Here is a 15,829-nt window from a genome sequence, read left to right on the forward strand (position 1 = left end):
TCCAGATGGGATTTGCGAACTAGCTTTCTCTTCTCCCCTCTTCCTTCACTTTTAGCCTAAGAACTAGAATGTCTTTATCAGTCTGGTCAGGGGTTGGCTCTGGAAGTAGGAGCCCAGGTGTTGACTAGGAAGCTGGCTAATCTAATCTGCTGAGCTGGCAGGAGACACACAGGTCTGGCTCTCATTAGACTATATGCTACTGATGTCAGGTGAAGAGTTTTCCAGCCTGAGATTAGAGATTGTGCAGTTACAGCAGCTGCCACTTTAGGAGTCCTTGGGTGAGTGGACATGGGAGAAGGCGCTGCTGGTCTGGACCTGAAGGTGTAGGGACTGCTCCCCTCCCCTGTCCCACATGCAGAATGGTCCGGCTGCGCGAATGCTGGTCAGTCAGGCCCAGGCATGGAATCATGTGTGGGAAGGAGGGGCCTGGCCATCAGGCTGTGAGACGATGCAGGAGACATGGGCCCCCATGCAGTTGCTGGTGCCCGCTCAGAGAAGGACCTGGAGAGAAGGGACTCCTGTGGCTGCTTTTACAGTTGTGACCTCCACAGCAAAAGTAGGACATGTGGGTTCCCCATGGCAAGATAAGGACCAGTCTGGCATCTCACAGAGTTCTGTTACTCAGTAAAGCGGTGGTGAAGAGCACGGAGAGCCAGGCCACAGAGGGAGGAGGGGTGCTTCCGAGCTTCCTGTGACCGCGGAAGAGAGACTCCGGGTCAGCACAGAGTGTGACGGGCAGGTTTGCTTAATTGCAGGCACCCCAGAGCTCAGCCCAGCAGAGCGGAAGGAGCTGGAAAACAAGCTGAAGGAGCGGGAGGAATTCCTAATTCCCATTTACCATCAGGTAGCCGTGCAGTTTGCTGACTTGCACGACACACCGGGCCGGATGCAGGAGAAGGGTGTTATTAACGTAAGTACGGTGGCTGCCACTTCTCCTGACATGTCAGAGCCCTGCGAGCGGCGGGCATGTGTCTCCTGCACACTGGCTCCCAAGCAGAAAGCTGTTAGGGGTGGGTTAAAACAGCTGGTGCAAATCAAACCATTTTCAGGTTTTTTTGGAGAGACTTTTCCCTTTTTTGTGTTATCTGTTATCCCAAAACAATTTCTGATTTACATGACTCTACACTCCTCAGAAGGCAAGTTCCATTTCACTGGTGGGAGACTGCGTCTCATGACCCTCTTCTGCGAACAACTGCTCCGGTGGTCGTCAGGCTGCGGACCCGGTGCCTGGGTTCCAGCAGCAGTCAAGTCACATTGGATCTGTGTGCAAGTTGTTGGAGCCATTCTGCTCCAGACCAGTTCCTCACTGTCTCATCATCTGGAGAGTCACAGGTCCTCCCAGAACATCTCAGGCACATGTGGAGCTCACATTAGTGAGGCCCTTGGCCGTGTGCAGTGCTCTGGGTAGGGAACTGTAGCTCTGAGCTGGGGAGACAGTGGCAGGTGCTACAGTCCTGGCCAGTGTCAAGCCTCTGAGGGCTTGCTAAAGAATAGGTTTTTGTGCCTGTGGAGCTCCCTCTGGAGTGGGCACTGAGCAGGGATTAGGGCTGAGGTGACTAAGCTTATTCTTATCTGAACATAGGATATCCTGGACTGGAAAACATCCCGTACCTTCTTCTACTGGCGACTGAGGCGTCTCCTGCTGGAGGACCTGGTCAAAAAGAAAATCCACAATGCCAACCCAGAGCTGACCGATGGTCAGATCCAGGCCATGTTACGGCGCTGGTTTGTGGAGGTGGAAGGAACTGTGAAGGTAGGTAGATGCCTTTGTGCTCTGCTCCTTAACCCCAACCCGAGGACCCCTAGGCCTCTAAAGGCAGAAGTGAAAGGGAAGCCTATAGGCTTGAGCCCTGTTTCCTCCCCCACACAGTGAGTGAGCTTGTCCCTGGTGCTCTGGCCCCAAGATGGGATGGGTCTGAGCCCGGGTTGACCAGATACCAGCATTTGCCCCTGGAATTATAGGCTACACAACACAGTCCATGAGAGGATGGGAGGAAGGAGTTGGAACTTTTATTTCTCTGTTTACTTACACTAAGAAAAAGAAATGGACCTTTATTGGTAGTTATTATATGGGTTAAAAGTAAATCATGCATGTCATATATTTATTTTATCAGAATATTGTTTCTATGTGCCGAAACTGTCTTTTCCTGGTGGCTGTTCTGGTCAGAACATTGGGTGCCTCCTGGGTTAGCGCGCTGAGGGAGGGCGGGCCCTTCAGCCTCTTCCTGCAAAGCGTTGCTTGACGCCTCTGCTGACTGTTCTCAAGAAGGAACTCCCAAGATCTGCCGTCATTGTTAAAGCCAGTGAATCTGGGTGCTTCTAAGATTCACCTCTGTGTTAAGCCTCCCCACTTCTTCACGACTGAAAAGCTTCTTTAGATAAATATTTCAGATGTGCAGCGGGTGAGTGCAGCCTTATGTGACACCTGGTTCAGGTTAAGGTCAGTCTGTGGCATCATAATTGAGTGAGACAATTTTGTCAGTGGCTACTGGCAGCTTCTAGTGGAAGTTGGCATTGAAAGTCACGCAAGTGTAAAATAAGAGGTTGTTCTCCAGTTAAGAGTGGCCGACTAGGTAAATGGAGTGTGTGTGTGTGTGTGGCCAGGAGAGGCCCGCACCGCCTTCCTACCACATTAGTCAGTAATGGACGTGCACGGCCTCAGTAAGCACAAGGATGAGGAGAAGGAATAGCTTCTCTCCGAGCATGAAGTGAGTGGCTCGGCCCTTCAGTGGTTCCTTAGCATCCCAGAGCCAGGGGACGGTGCGTCCGGAGAAGCAGGTCCTTGCCATCTCGTAGAGATGGAGAACAGTGGGCTACGTACGCACCGACTCTAGCTGGGAGTCAGTGCCGGAGACAGCCCCAGTCCCCGAGGGCAGGCGGAGGCTGCCTGAAGCCCTGGGAGCCAGCCCTACCCAGGCACTAAGGCTATCCCCTCCCTCCCATCCACAGAAAACCACATTCTCTTGAGCTCTTTAGTCCAGGAGGGCAGCCAAGGAGGGAGGAAGGCAGTGATGCTAGGATGTGGCTTTGAAACCTCCTTCCATATTCTGCAGGCTCAGCAGGACGAGTGGAGCGCGGGGTGGCTGATAAGATCTGTAGCGCCCTTGAGAGAAGAAAGTGTTGCACAGTTCACAAGCCGTCAGTGTGGCCTCTGTAGGGCAGGCACAGAGACAGCTTCGTACGGGGGACCGGCTGCAAACCTTAAAAATGTCACACACATACACACATGCCTTGGTTCTTCAAACAGTGATAGATACTGTGCACGGGGTCTCAAGTGCAAACACCGGCAGAGTCTGGACCTTGGCTTTACACCAGGAACTGACCCTCTGATCCTCACCACGGTTACTAGCAGGGAAAGGTGTTTGGTGATAGGAGTCTATGAGCCATGCTGTGTTTTTGTTTTTCTCTTTTAAATCTTAATCCTGAAGAAAGAGATTGAGGGACAGGAAATTTGAAGACACCGCGATGCTCTATAACTTAGCAAGGCAAGTCTTTTGTTTCCCGTAGAGGAATCTGTTCCCAGGAGTCACAAGACTCTGTTGGAACCCACTGGGACAGTCCTGTTGTAGGAAATCGTAAGGGTTATGGTTCAGAGCTTCACTGCAGACGGAAGCAGAGCATCACTGCAGCTCGCCGGAAACGGTACCAAGAACTTGGGTTTAAGTCAGGTTCTAGGAACATGGTGTGCGTCTGTTGTGTGTGTAGGTTCTGGGTCTTGATTCTCAGACTCACAGTCTGAGTATGTGGTATTTCAAAGACTGATCCCACCCCCCCCACACACCAAGCCTCAGTAGTAACAACTGAGATGAGACTCTGTGTGGCGTGGGGCCTAGAGTGTGTTCAGAATGTCACGAACATGGCACATCCCAGCCTGGCCGACTTGGACATGATACTTATTTAAGCCTCGTCCCTTCCTCTGTAAAATAGAGATAATGTTTCTTTCACGGGATCCAGTGAGTTTTAAATGACATGATAAAGGAGGCATGGAAGCCCATGCCTAGCACTCAGTAGACACTCAAATGATGCCCATTTGCTCCTCTCAGCTCAGTTTACCCTCTGATGTGTGCTGAGCTAAGAGCTACAGATGTGTGACTTCCTGATTGTGGCGGGAGCTGTGGGCACGGTCCATTCTCAGTACGTGTCCTCTGATGCGACTTGCTCTGACTTGCCCCCAGTCTGGGGTGCCAGCATGTTCTTACGATCCAGACCCTTCACAACCCCTTCACTCTTACTCTGGATTTCCAAACAAGATGGTCAGTCAGTGGAGGCCCTTGTAAGGATGACAGAGGTAAAAGCACCATTGATAGGGTTGTTGGATTTCCCCAGTCCCCAAAACCCGGCCTCAAGCTACCCCTGGACAAGTCTTGTACACCAGACTTCTAATTTCAGGCCTGGGAAGGAGGAGGGAAGGCAGAACCTGGAAAACACTTTTTGGCCCCGGGTAGGGCTGAGCCTGGAGCCAGCTGAGGAGACGGGGTCCACAGGCCGCCCCAGCCCACATGGCTGTTTGCTGTTTTACTCCAAAGCCTCAGAAAAAAAGAATCACATTGCTGGAGGGGTCTCCAGCTAGCCCACAAGATGAGTTATTTACAGGGCATGGTAATCGGGACTCACATCCGTCAGACTGTGCCCTGGTCACTCTCTGGCCCTCCTGTACACTGAATAAGGAGGACTTAACAGCTATCCAATACTTTGAAAGGAAACTTTCTAAACAGGTCATTTAGATTTTGTGCGATAGACTAATTACTACATACAATTAGTGAAATGGCGTAGTGCCTGAGATACTTATCCACTGATGCAGAGAAAGATAAAGCATCTGCTGAACATGTATTGTAAGGCCAACATTGTGATGTTTAACTATCGATACTTTATTGGTATTAGAATGTTCTGATTGGGAGGAGTGTGAGGCAGGTGACTTATGAGCCCAGGCCTGTCATGAGATTAGCAGCCCAGCATTTCACACTGGCTTTTAAAATCCACACTGGAATGCTTGGAATAATCAGCCATGATTTTATAATTTTAAGGAGGAAAATGATAATGGCTTTCTTTCAGGGAATAGGGTTGGCCTGTCCTTCCGGATGGCTGGAATGATGAGTCTTACATCTCTGTTCTAGGAGGGCAGACAAGGACCCATAACCTCCCTAACTCCTTGGTTGGGAGCCTTGCTGTTCCCGGTGCATGTGGTTAGGCCACGGCGTACCTGAAACCCTCCTAGCCCGTTAGGAAAACCCCCTGGCACCGTGGATGCTTCCATTTGTTTGTTTTCGCTCCAGGTGCTGTCAACTAGGAGTTGTGACCACTTCGCCTTGGTGTACTACGCCGTGAGGGAAACTTTACTGAGCTTTGGCTCAGTGGCTGTCATCCAGTTGTCCTATTTTGAGCAAACAGCAGATCTTTCATGCGTGGAGCCATGTCTTCAAAGAGGAGATTTTAGAGCAACAATTCCAAAACTTGGAATGTGTTGCCTTAATCCTGTCTAGGAACTTTTTAAATGTTTCATTTAAACACCTAGCATATTCTGTGGCTGCGGGAGGGGAAGGCAGAAGAGTTCTCTCTAGAGGGTAGCTGGCTTTCCAGCATAGTGTCTGAGCGCGGTTAGAAGCAGGCATCTCGTTAGCTAATACATTACACCAATCAAGGAGAGTTATCTTAAGCCACAATTAATCTGCTCCCTGGCATATGTTGATAGGAAAGCATCATGCTGTTTCTTAATTAAAAGCAAACGGATTAAAAATGATTAATAAGAGTATTAAATATTCTCCTAAACTAAAGGCTTTGGGATTCTTGGGTAAATCTAGTTTTGTTTTTTTGTTTTTTCCCATTCTGAAACCCAAGAAGCATTCACTATTTTTTCCAACCCCCAAAATCTGCATAAGTGAGGGCATGTGCATAAGTCCTCAACCTGTGAAGAAGTCTAAATCACTGACGACAAAGTTGGAAGGGTCCGAGTTTGGTGGCAGCGGGTCAGAGGACCAGTGTGTCCAATCCATAGTGGGGTGCACATGTGCTGGGGTGCCAGAGAGAAGACCACCGCATTATGGGGAAAACATCACCACCCCCCGACTTTGTCCATAGAGATTGACGTAGCACCTCCTTTCCTCCAGAACCAGACGCTTCCCTGCCCTTTGCCATGGGGACGGCGGCACAGTCCTGACCGGGGCTGGGGCTGACACCCGCTTGGCCATCCCACCCTGATGAGAAGAGCCCATCTCCGTAGCCACTACGCCAAACAGAGCGGCCATGTTGGGGGCCAGAGAGAGAACTGCATACCAGAACTAGGAAGGGCGCGCTGCTGACCCTTAATCCTGGGCTCCTTAATCCTTCAACCGTGAAGGACTGTGTAAAAATTTCTCGAACTGTGGAAGTCAATCACATGACGTAGTAAGCGAGGAGTCACAGCTAACTCACCAGCTAAGTCAGAGATGAGCAAGTGAGAGTCTGCGAGAAAGCATTCTTTTTGAAGGCATGAAACAAAGTCAGAAAACCGCACCCCGCTGCCCTTGACGGGTGTGAAGAAGACAGTGTCCACCCCCCTACCCCACCCTCACACCCCCACCCCACGCCTAACGGATCCTGAAGCGACAGCCATGGCTCAGGCGCCTTGCTTGTGTACAGGTTTCCTGAGCCACAGCTCAAGCCTCAAAGCCTCTGAGAGTCCCTAATGCACCCACCTATTAAATTACAGCGCCCAACTCATTGTCATTCTGACTTTGACTTCGTTAGTGATAACAGAGAAGGATAGCGCACCTTTAAATGACGAGCTTTGTGTTTAATTACCCAAACAAAATGACATAAATATGAATGAGCCCTAATGGTGGTACTTGGTTTTCCGGAAACCATTAACAAAACGATTCCTAAATGATTTGTAAAGAAAATGAGCGGAGAAGAGAGCAAGGAGAAGGCTATTAGGTTTCTAACACACTCCTGAATTATTATGTAGTCAACTACCTAGGAAATACTCAGCTAAATGATCTCGAAAAAAAGGAGGCACAAGGTGGTTTGTTGAGATTTTTAGGGTTACAGATGCCTTGCCCCTTTGGAATATTCTCATAGAAAGTAAAATGGGGGGTCGGTTTCTGACCTCCTAGCTCTCCCCTAGCAGCAAGACCTCCCCCTCTGTGCCTTGTTGACACTTCCCCAACCAGACAACTCCTCTGCCAGCCTGGCAGGGCCTAGAGACATATTTTAAGAGCTCCTCAGAAAAGACACATTTCTTTCTTTTTTTTTTTTTTTAGTTTTTATTTATTGAGAGTGCATATACAAGTAGGGGGTAGTGCAGGAGGGAGAGAGAGACCCTCAAGCAGGCTCTGCGCCATGCGTGGAGCTGGGTGCCAGGCTCGATCTCATGACCCTGAGATCATGACTTGAGCAGAAATCAAGTGTGGAGGGGTACCCAGGTGGTTCAGTAGGTTAAGCCTCTGCCTTCAGCTCAGGTCCTGGGATCGAGCCCCACAGCGGGCTCTCAGCTCAACAGGAAGCCTGCTTCTCCCTTTCCCACTCCCCCTACTTGTGCTCTCTCTCTCACCATGTCTCTGTCAAATAAATAAAATCTTAAGGAAAAAAAAAAAAAGGAATCAAGAGTTGATGCTCAACCAACTGAGCCACCCGGGCACGCCTTAATTTTTCCTTTAAACACATGTTGATTTTAAACTCTATACCCACATGGGTCTTGAACTCACAACCACAAGATCAAGAGTCACATGCTCTACTATCTGAGCCAGACAGGCACCCCTCAATCAGCACTTCACTAAACAATTTGGGCTTTTAACTGTTTCTCTCAAATCCATAAGCTGATTACATTCTCTCAGCCTTTGAGGGATAGGTAGAGCCCTGGAATGATAGAACCTGAGTTAGACTGTGAGCACGGATGCCTCCAGGGGCCCAAGAGGCATCTAGAACCAAAAGAAGGAAAGAGAATGAGGACAGCTCCTATCCTGGGGCCTCTTTCCACTACAATGCCAGCTAGAGTGGAGAACCATGACCAACTATTTTACAGTGAGCAAGCTGTTGGAGTGAACTTTCCAGATCGTGAACAATCAGGGTGTCCGGCCTGGCCTGGCCCGGCCCCGGGTGTTTGACCAAGAGTCATCTGTTTGCAGGCCTATGTGTGGGACAATAACAAGGATCTGGTGGAGTGGCTGGAGAAGCAGCTGACCGAGGAAGACGGCGTTCGCTCAGTAATCGAGGAGAACATCAAATACATCAGCAGAGACTATGTCCTCAAGCAGATCCGCAGGTGAGACCCGCAGCGGGGGACTTCTGTAGGAGAAATTGGGCTCGCTTCCTTGGAAGGAGCAAAGATTTAAGAACAAAACATGAGATGGTACCTTACAATCTTTGTGGGTTTTTTCTGTTTGGGACCACTGTAGTTGACCGTCCAATAAAAATAGAGCCTGAAACACTGTTCTTTGTCAGCTCCTGGTCTCTAGGGCACTTAGTAATCTCTGCTAGATGAAGGCTTAGTTCACTGTGCCCAACTCTCAGCTCCAAGTGCAGCTCTTCAGACTGGATGAAGGATTCTGTGAGAAAAGCTGATGCCATGGCAGCGTCATGGGAAACTACCTTCTCCCTTCCTGAGCCAAGAGTTTTCAGTTTTCTCCTTCCAAGGGGGGTGGAGGCAGCCGGGGACATTTGTAAATGTCAGTGCAGAAGACAAGTCTCTACCCTGATCGACCCATTATTTTACAGCTTACCCCATCTGCTTTATCACTTGAGTGTGCTTGCTTTCCCACAGATCCATGCTCCCATATACCTGCTAAGGATAAGTCACATAGGTCATGGCCATCATGGCCCTTTACCCCAAATATTAAAGTATGTATTTGCTAATATGGATGTTCTCTTATGTAACCACAGTAGGATCGATTTTAGTAAATTTAATATTCATAGAAGTTTTTGTTTTTCTGAGAGAGAGCAGAGGAGAGTCAGAGGAGGAGGAGAAAGAGAATCCCAGGCAGGATCCACGCTCAGCACAGACCTCCGTGTGAGGCTCGCTCTCATGACCTGAGCCACCCAGGCGCCCCAACATTGATAGAAGCTTATATCTAATACACCATTTTTCTTAAAGCTTGTATTCATTCATTTGAGAGAGAGGGAGCACAAGCAGGGGGAGAGGCAGAAGGATAACCAGACCCCCCACTGAGCTGGGAGCCCGATGCGGGATTCGATCCCAGGACCCTGAGCTCATGATCTGAGCTGAAGGCAGGCACTTAATGATTGAGCCACCCAGGCACCCCTGATCCACCATTTGTAAAACATTGCTCGTTTTGATTTTGTCTGATGTTCTCTCATGATTAGCTTCAGGTTATGTGTTCTCCGTGGAATAGTACATACGTGAAGTTGCCTTCATGGGGTACCACATGCAGAGACAGCCTGTCATCTGCCCTTCCTGGTGTTAGAATCACCTGGTCAAAGTGTTACTCAGTTTCTCCACTGCATCATTACTGATTTCCCCCGTTGCTCCAAGTCAGTCTCTGGGGACACGCTTAAAGACCATGCAGATCTCCTGTTCCTCATCAGGATTTCCACCCAGATCTAGCATCCAAGGAGGGCTCTTGTCTGATCCAGTCTTTACGGCGAGGTTGCAGAAGGATAACTTTCCAACTCTGTGTCCTCCCCAGTCCTCACTCCAGCTCTCCTGTAAGCAAAAAGTCTTCTGTCTTCCTCCATTCATGTAGGTATTCATTAATCTACACCAATAATGAATTTCTATTTTTTTAATAATTTGCAATTCATTATTACACTCTTTGGTGCCCAGAATGTCCCAGATTTAGCCAGTGGAAACACCTTTGTGCTAGTTCCAATTTCTTTATGACATGCCCCCAATGCTTTTGTTGTTTTGTTTTGTTTTTAAGTAATTCCTTACTTTCTGATATAGCAAAACGTGTCACGTCCATCTCGTACTTGCGTTGCTGCTGGGGACTTTTTCCACGTAGGAAGACAAATGAGGTGTGTTGGGAGCCGGAGTGTCAGCATGTAGTCAGACAGTTCATAAGCTCCCCTCATCTAGACACTGCTGGCTCTCTCCTTCACCCTCCCCTCTCTTCCTCCCCAGCTTGGTGCAGGCCAATCCCGAGGTTGCCATGGACTCCATCGTCCACATGACTCAGCACATCTCACCCACACAGCGAGCAGAAATCATGCGGATCCTCTCCACGATGGACTCCCCTTCAACGTAGAAAGAGCCTCCTGCCCATCCCCGCCCTGCCTCTGGAGAAAAGGGCTAGAGCTGCCTCTTCCAGCTGAAACCACTCTAATGAGAAGGCACAGGAGACCCAGCACTGGAATCCAAGTGGCATTTTGCTTCCCCTTGAACGTTTTCAGGTTATGCATGACATACTGGGATATAGGGTCACAAAGCCCCCAGCGGTCACACCCATCCCATTCAGTATTTATTATCTTATCTGTGACTACAGCCCTCTGTCCCTGCCAGGACCTGCGAAGGCAATGAAGGGTACAAGCCTGTACCATGAGGTCTCACTACACAAAAGCAGGACTGCTGCTCCTGGCCTGACAGCTCCGGGGCCCCAGCCCGGGGAAGTGGGAGTTGTGGTCAGGCAGTCAGCAGCCCTCCCTCACCCCTGGCCCCATGAGCCTGCAGCCATAGGCAGCAGAGGAGGGCTGGGCCCAGGAGGAAGCCTCAAGTCCATCGTTTTGTTTTTTACCTTCACGTTCAGCCCGGTACGCACTAGGAGAGGAATAGTTCCCGGTTTAATCACATCAAGGTACCTGTTTCTTCTTCGTGGAGTGTGAAATCTTCAAGGTCCTTGGGACCTCAAAGATGAGGGCAAAACCCTGATCCAAGAAGAAGACCGAGTCACTGTTGTTGATTTAGGGGCCTCAACTATGGGTTTGATTCTCAGAACAAACGGAAAGATGGTTGACCGACCACTACCTTGCATGTCCCTGCGAACCCAACTGTTGGATCTGCTGGGAGCCTCGTGGGAGGTCCAGCAGACTGAGCAGGGCCAAAGCAGAGCCTGGGGGATGGCCCTCTCCATTGCCGATAAGTAGTTATTCTTGCCACGAGGGTGTGGGCCGGATAGTCTCTCTTTTTTAGGACTTGGAAGGTTATTATAACTTAACTATGAAGCCTGGAGCTTTGATCATTACAAAAGGTTACTAGTGCCTACAGAGTCACTCAGCTCTATATCCAGGGCATCTCTCCTAGCAGCGGACGTCCCTCCTCCCTCTGGGTCTCGTCTCTTCCTGGGGTGTCCGCAAGCAGCAGGCACAGCTGGTCTCCCCATAGCTGCTGAAAGGGACCCTGGTGACATCTCTGCTCTAAGCACCAGGGACTGGCCTTCCCTGGTGTGAGCAGGCTTCCAGGGAACAGAGAACCCACATGACCTTAAGATCATCTACAACTCCGTCGTGGTGCTGCGGTCTTCCGGGCTCACTGGGCCCTTCCTGGCCAGCGGCAGGAGCCTCCGCATCAGTGGTAGAGAGAGTTTATTTTCAACAACCCATTTACCCAAGGAGGAAAGAGTTTATGGATTCCCCTGTTGGTGTCCCTAAAGCCAGAGTGGCAGGTGATCAAGGCTGGTGTAGCCTCCAGTTCTCATGGTGCAGCTAATTGCACGTGTCCCTGATGACCAAGGAGGGAATGAATCACTACAACATTTTAGTGCGGTGGTATGAATACTTTTGTACACGCTACAGCTTTGAGCCTTAATGCTAGAGTCTGCGCACAACGAGCCCCGCCGCCCTTCCTTGGGAAGCGCTTGTGCAGGTGGCCCCGGGAGCGGGCTACGTCACTGGCCGCCCGCTGGTGCGCAGAGCCTCGGTCAGGGGGCCCTGGTGCAAGGTGCCAGCGTGCAGCACCACCAGAGAGGGCAGGAAGAGGTGGGAACCACGTTCATTCCCGAAAGAGGCATCCACTCCTGCTGGTATCACCTTAAGTAAAAACTGGATTAGCCTTTGATTTTTTTCCATAATTAGTAAAATTCCACAAACCCCTCTGTTTGCCCTGGCGTTTCTCCAGAGGCAGGTGGGTCACACTCGGTTTACCTCTCCCCCTTGACCAGATGATGATGCAGTAAGTGAATACGGTTCCTCTCTAGAAGCCTGCACGGCCTGCTCCCCCGTCCCCAGAGCGCCTCCCTGTGGGTCTTCCCCTGGACAGGGCTTTGTCATACAGAGCAGCCGGGAAGAGCCACAGACCATTCCATGTGCAAGGTTACTGAGCTCGGAGGAGTAGAAATGATGTACTGACCAAGACTTGCTCGAGTTGAGATTGCCATAGTCCCTTCGTTCACAAAGCAGCCTTCACTGGTCTCATTGAGACTCGACGGACACATACCCTGATGAGCAAGGAGCATCAGTCAAATGTATTCTTTTCACATTTTGTTGAAATAAATGTCCACATTTGTAGAAGAGTCACTGTTTGTCATTTCAGCCCGTGCCCAGCTACCTCGTCCATGTTCCACTGAGCAGGGGAGCTTTCAGCAGGGGTAGGGGGAGCGCCTGTCCCACTGCTGCAAGTGGAGCCCTTCCGGGGACAGAATGGCGCGCATGCAGCGCTCCTGCAAAGTGACGTTCAGAGACTTGGAGGCTTTCAGATAACCCCTGATGGCCTGGGCAGTTTCTGGGGTGTTCTTAGAAGGAACCTCTTAGTTTGCACGATTTTGTGGGGTTTTCTGGGCCAGCTGAATAGCGAACCATTTTCAGAGCTCACTCAAGCCAGTTTTATGGGAAGGTTATGGATTCTCTTACTAATTTAGCTGCTTAATGGATTTTGAATGCTAACTTTGGGCACAAAAAGGCACTAAGGGCAGGGATCTCTTACTTGTGTGCCTTCAACCCTCTGCCTCAGTTTCTGTCTGTAAATCCGTGTGGTTGAAGCAAAGAACAAAACACCAATCCCCCAACATTTGCAAAGAAAGGCAGGAGCCACAGACAGCGGGGAAGGGAGGCATTGGCCTTTGCTGAGTATTAAGCTTGGAATGATCTGTCGGTCTCCTGGAGATGTTTAGCAAAGGGTGTTTTTTCCTAAAATAAAATGTTTTATTTTAAATATGTTTTACATATATTTATTTTATATGTATATATACTATGTTGTAAATATACATCCATTTGAATCACCCTAAGGTGAATGTTCTTAGAGTAATAAGGGATACCCGAGGGAAAATTACTCTTTGCCGCCAGATGTCGTATTCCGTGGGCAGGAAGTCCCAGTCGGCATCGACGCCGTGGGCCGCCTTCCCTCCTCCCTAAACAGGCAGAGGAGAACCAGATCCCATGATGTGAACTTGAAGTGTCCCTGCTCTCAGCCCACACCCGTTGGTGGTTGTGGGGAAGGTCAGCAAGACAAATGGGGAAAAGGTCTGCTCCTGCCTCCAGGGACTTTCCTGACACATACAGTGCTTTCTTCTGTTGGGGAGTGATATTTCCTTCTTTTCAACGAAAGAAAATTTAACACCACCACTGGTATTACCAGGATAATAAGTAAAGTTAGAACATTCAGGGATTCCGTGATTAACCGACAAACACGGACACGGTGATGAATACAAGTGCCTAATACCATCACAGGGAGGACGCGTTCTGTGCTGCCTCCAATGTGCAAGGCTTGGTGAGAGGCCTAGAGAAGAACTGACCGGGGAGGCGAACTCAAATGCGGGCTCCTTGGCTGGCTCCTCCCAGGCCAAAAGCTGAGCCCGCCTGATCCATACAGTGAGGCAGAAAGCACTAAGGGCCACATGAGTGGTACAGACAATTAAGGGCTGAAGCTTCCTGACAGAGAATGGTTTCCAGATGGAAAAGGAAGCCAAGGCCAAGGAAGAAGACATGTCCTGGAGAGAGTGGAGAGCCTTTGGTTGGTTTGGGAGCATGGGAAGACTGGGTACAAAAATTTAGAAAGCAGGGGCACCTGGGTAGCTCAGTAGGTTAAAGCCTCTGCCTTTGGCTCAGGTCATGATCCCAGGGTCCTGGGATCGAGCCCCACATCGGGCTCTGTGCTCTGCAGGGAGCCTGCTTCCTCCTCTCTCTCTCTGCCTGCCTCTCTTGCTTACTTGTGATCTCTGTCAAATAAATAAAATCTTTAAAAAAAAAAAAAATTAGAAAGCAGCCCAATGGAATGAAAAGACCACTGCCATGTGTGCTGAGAAGTCTAGCTTCCAGTGCGGCTCCATGTGTTTGGTCAGTCAGCTGGGGTCACCTAGGATAGTCAGCCAGGCCACCCCAGGAGGCATAGAGATAATAAGCAACTGTCAGCTGTTTTCAATACTCGGGATCCCTGGTATGCCTCAGGCAGGCAGCTAAGGCTCATCATGCCATTGCCTTTCTGATGACAGTTTTGCCAACCCAGCTAGTACTGGCTACTGCCTGCTTGCCAGAGTTCCAAGAGATAGTTAATGATAATAAATAATGGGAACAGGACATCATAAATGCAATAGGCAAAATCTTCAAAAACAAGATTCCCTGAGGTGAGGGCAGGGGAGAGAGGCACAAGGGGGATGGGGTGGGAGAGGATAATGGTGTGTCAGCTCTGAGAGGACCTGGAACCATCCAGTGGGCTCTACCCATTGGGCACCATAAGGAGAGGAAATAGACTGGAGCTCAGAGATGGCTGAATGATGGGCCTAATGCCAAACATGCTTACCTACGACTGGTCTGGAGTGAGCAGGAAGGGTTGGGGTGAGAAGGGACAAAGGATGACAGACATCCAGGCCCTGACTTGGGAAAAAGCTAACAATACTCTTGTCCATGCTAACAGAGGTGGGTATCTTCAGAGCCACTTAAAAGAGCACTTTTGGAATAAGCCTGAGCCAGGTTCAAATATTCTGGTCTCTCATTCCTGTTCTCTGGAAAAGTTTCTGCCTCCTTAATCTGTGAAAAATGGATAATAACGAAGAGCTCAAAGGGGTTTTTGAAAAATTACCTTAACACAAATCAAGAGATGGACATTAGTAGCAAATTCTCGATATATGTTAGGGTTCTCCATGTTCTAACCCTCCCTCACACCCATAAGATACAGGATCGGTCATCACTCTAGAGTATCTTCCTCATAAAGCTTTCAAGGAACCATCCCCCTTACCTGAGCAGAAATCTGGGGATTGTCTCCAGACACTAGTTACATGGACACAATGCAAAAGTGTCACTGAGGACTGCTATGGTCTGAATGTCCCCAAAATTGGGTGTGTTGAAATCCTAGCCTCCGCCAGTGATCTATATTAGAAGGCAGGGCTTTTGGGTGGTGAGTAAGTCATAAGGTTGAAGCCTTCATGAATAGGATTTTGCCTTCTAAGAGGATCCAGACAGATCCCTTCCCTTTTTCATCATGTGAGGAGACAACGTGAAGTCAGGGACCCCGGAGAGAGCCCCCACCTGACCATGCTGGCATTCTAGTCTCAGACTTCCATTCTGTTGTGGCAGTCCAAATGGACAGAGACAAAAAACAAAACAAAACAAAAAAAACAAACAAAAAACTAAAAAACAAAACCACAATGGTGCTGCTGTTAACAAACCTAAACATGTGGAAGCACCTGGATATGGAGGGAATGTACTGCAACATAATAAAGGACATAGATGACAAGCCCGCAGCTAACACCAGACTCCACAATGTAAAGCTGAAAGCTTTTTTCCTAAGATCAAAGATTAAGGATGAGGATGCCCCTTCTTGCCACTTCTGTTCAACATAGTACTGGAAGTCCTAGCCAGAGCAATGAGGCAAAAAAGAAAATGCATCTAAATTGGAAAGGAAGAAGTAAATGGGGAAGGAAAGAGTAAAATTCCATTTGCAAATGACATGATATATACATACACACACACACACACACACACACACACACACACATAAGCACACATATATATAAAGAATGCTAAAGACTCCACC

The 15,829-nt window shown here is 49.2% G+C and overlaps 1 protein-coding gene across 9 annotated transcripts in view; it reads left to right on the top strand.

The window, feature by feature from the left end:
- ACACA (acetyl-CoA carboxylase alpha) overlaps positions 1–12,372 on the top strand; it is a 285,383-nt gene extending 273,011 nt beyond the window's left edge. For all 9 annotated transcript variants that reach the window (XM_032319427.1, XM_032319429.1, XM_032319428.1 and 6 more), the window contains 4 exons: positions 756–910; positions 1,583–1,753; positions 8,100–8,236; positions 10,052–12,372. In XM_032319427.1, the coding sequence (XP_032175318.1) occupies positions 756–910; positions 1,583–1,753; positions 8,100–8,236; positions 10,052–10,175 (587 nt within the window). In that variant the 3' untranslated portion in view covers positions 10,176–12,372. The remainder of the gene's footprint in view (positions 1–755; positions 911–1,582; positions 1,754–8,099; positions 8,237–10,051) is intronic.
- Positions 12,373–15,829: the final 3,457 nt, after the last annotated feature.

The sequence above is a fragment of the Mustela erminea genome, chromosome 18, assembly GCF_009829155.1.
Source record: "Mustela erminea isolate mMusErm1 chromosome 18, mMusErm1.Pri, whole genome shotgun sequence".
Taxonomy (NCBI): Eukaryota; Metazoa; Chordata; class Mammalia; order Carnivora; family Mustelidae; genus Mustela; species Mustela erminea.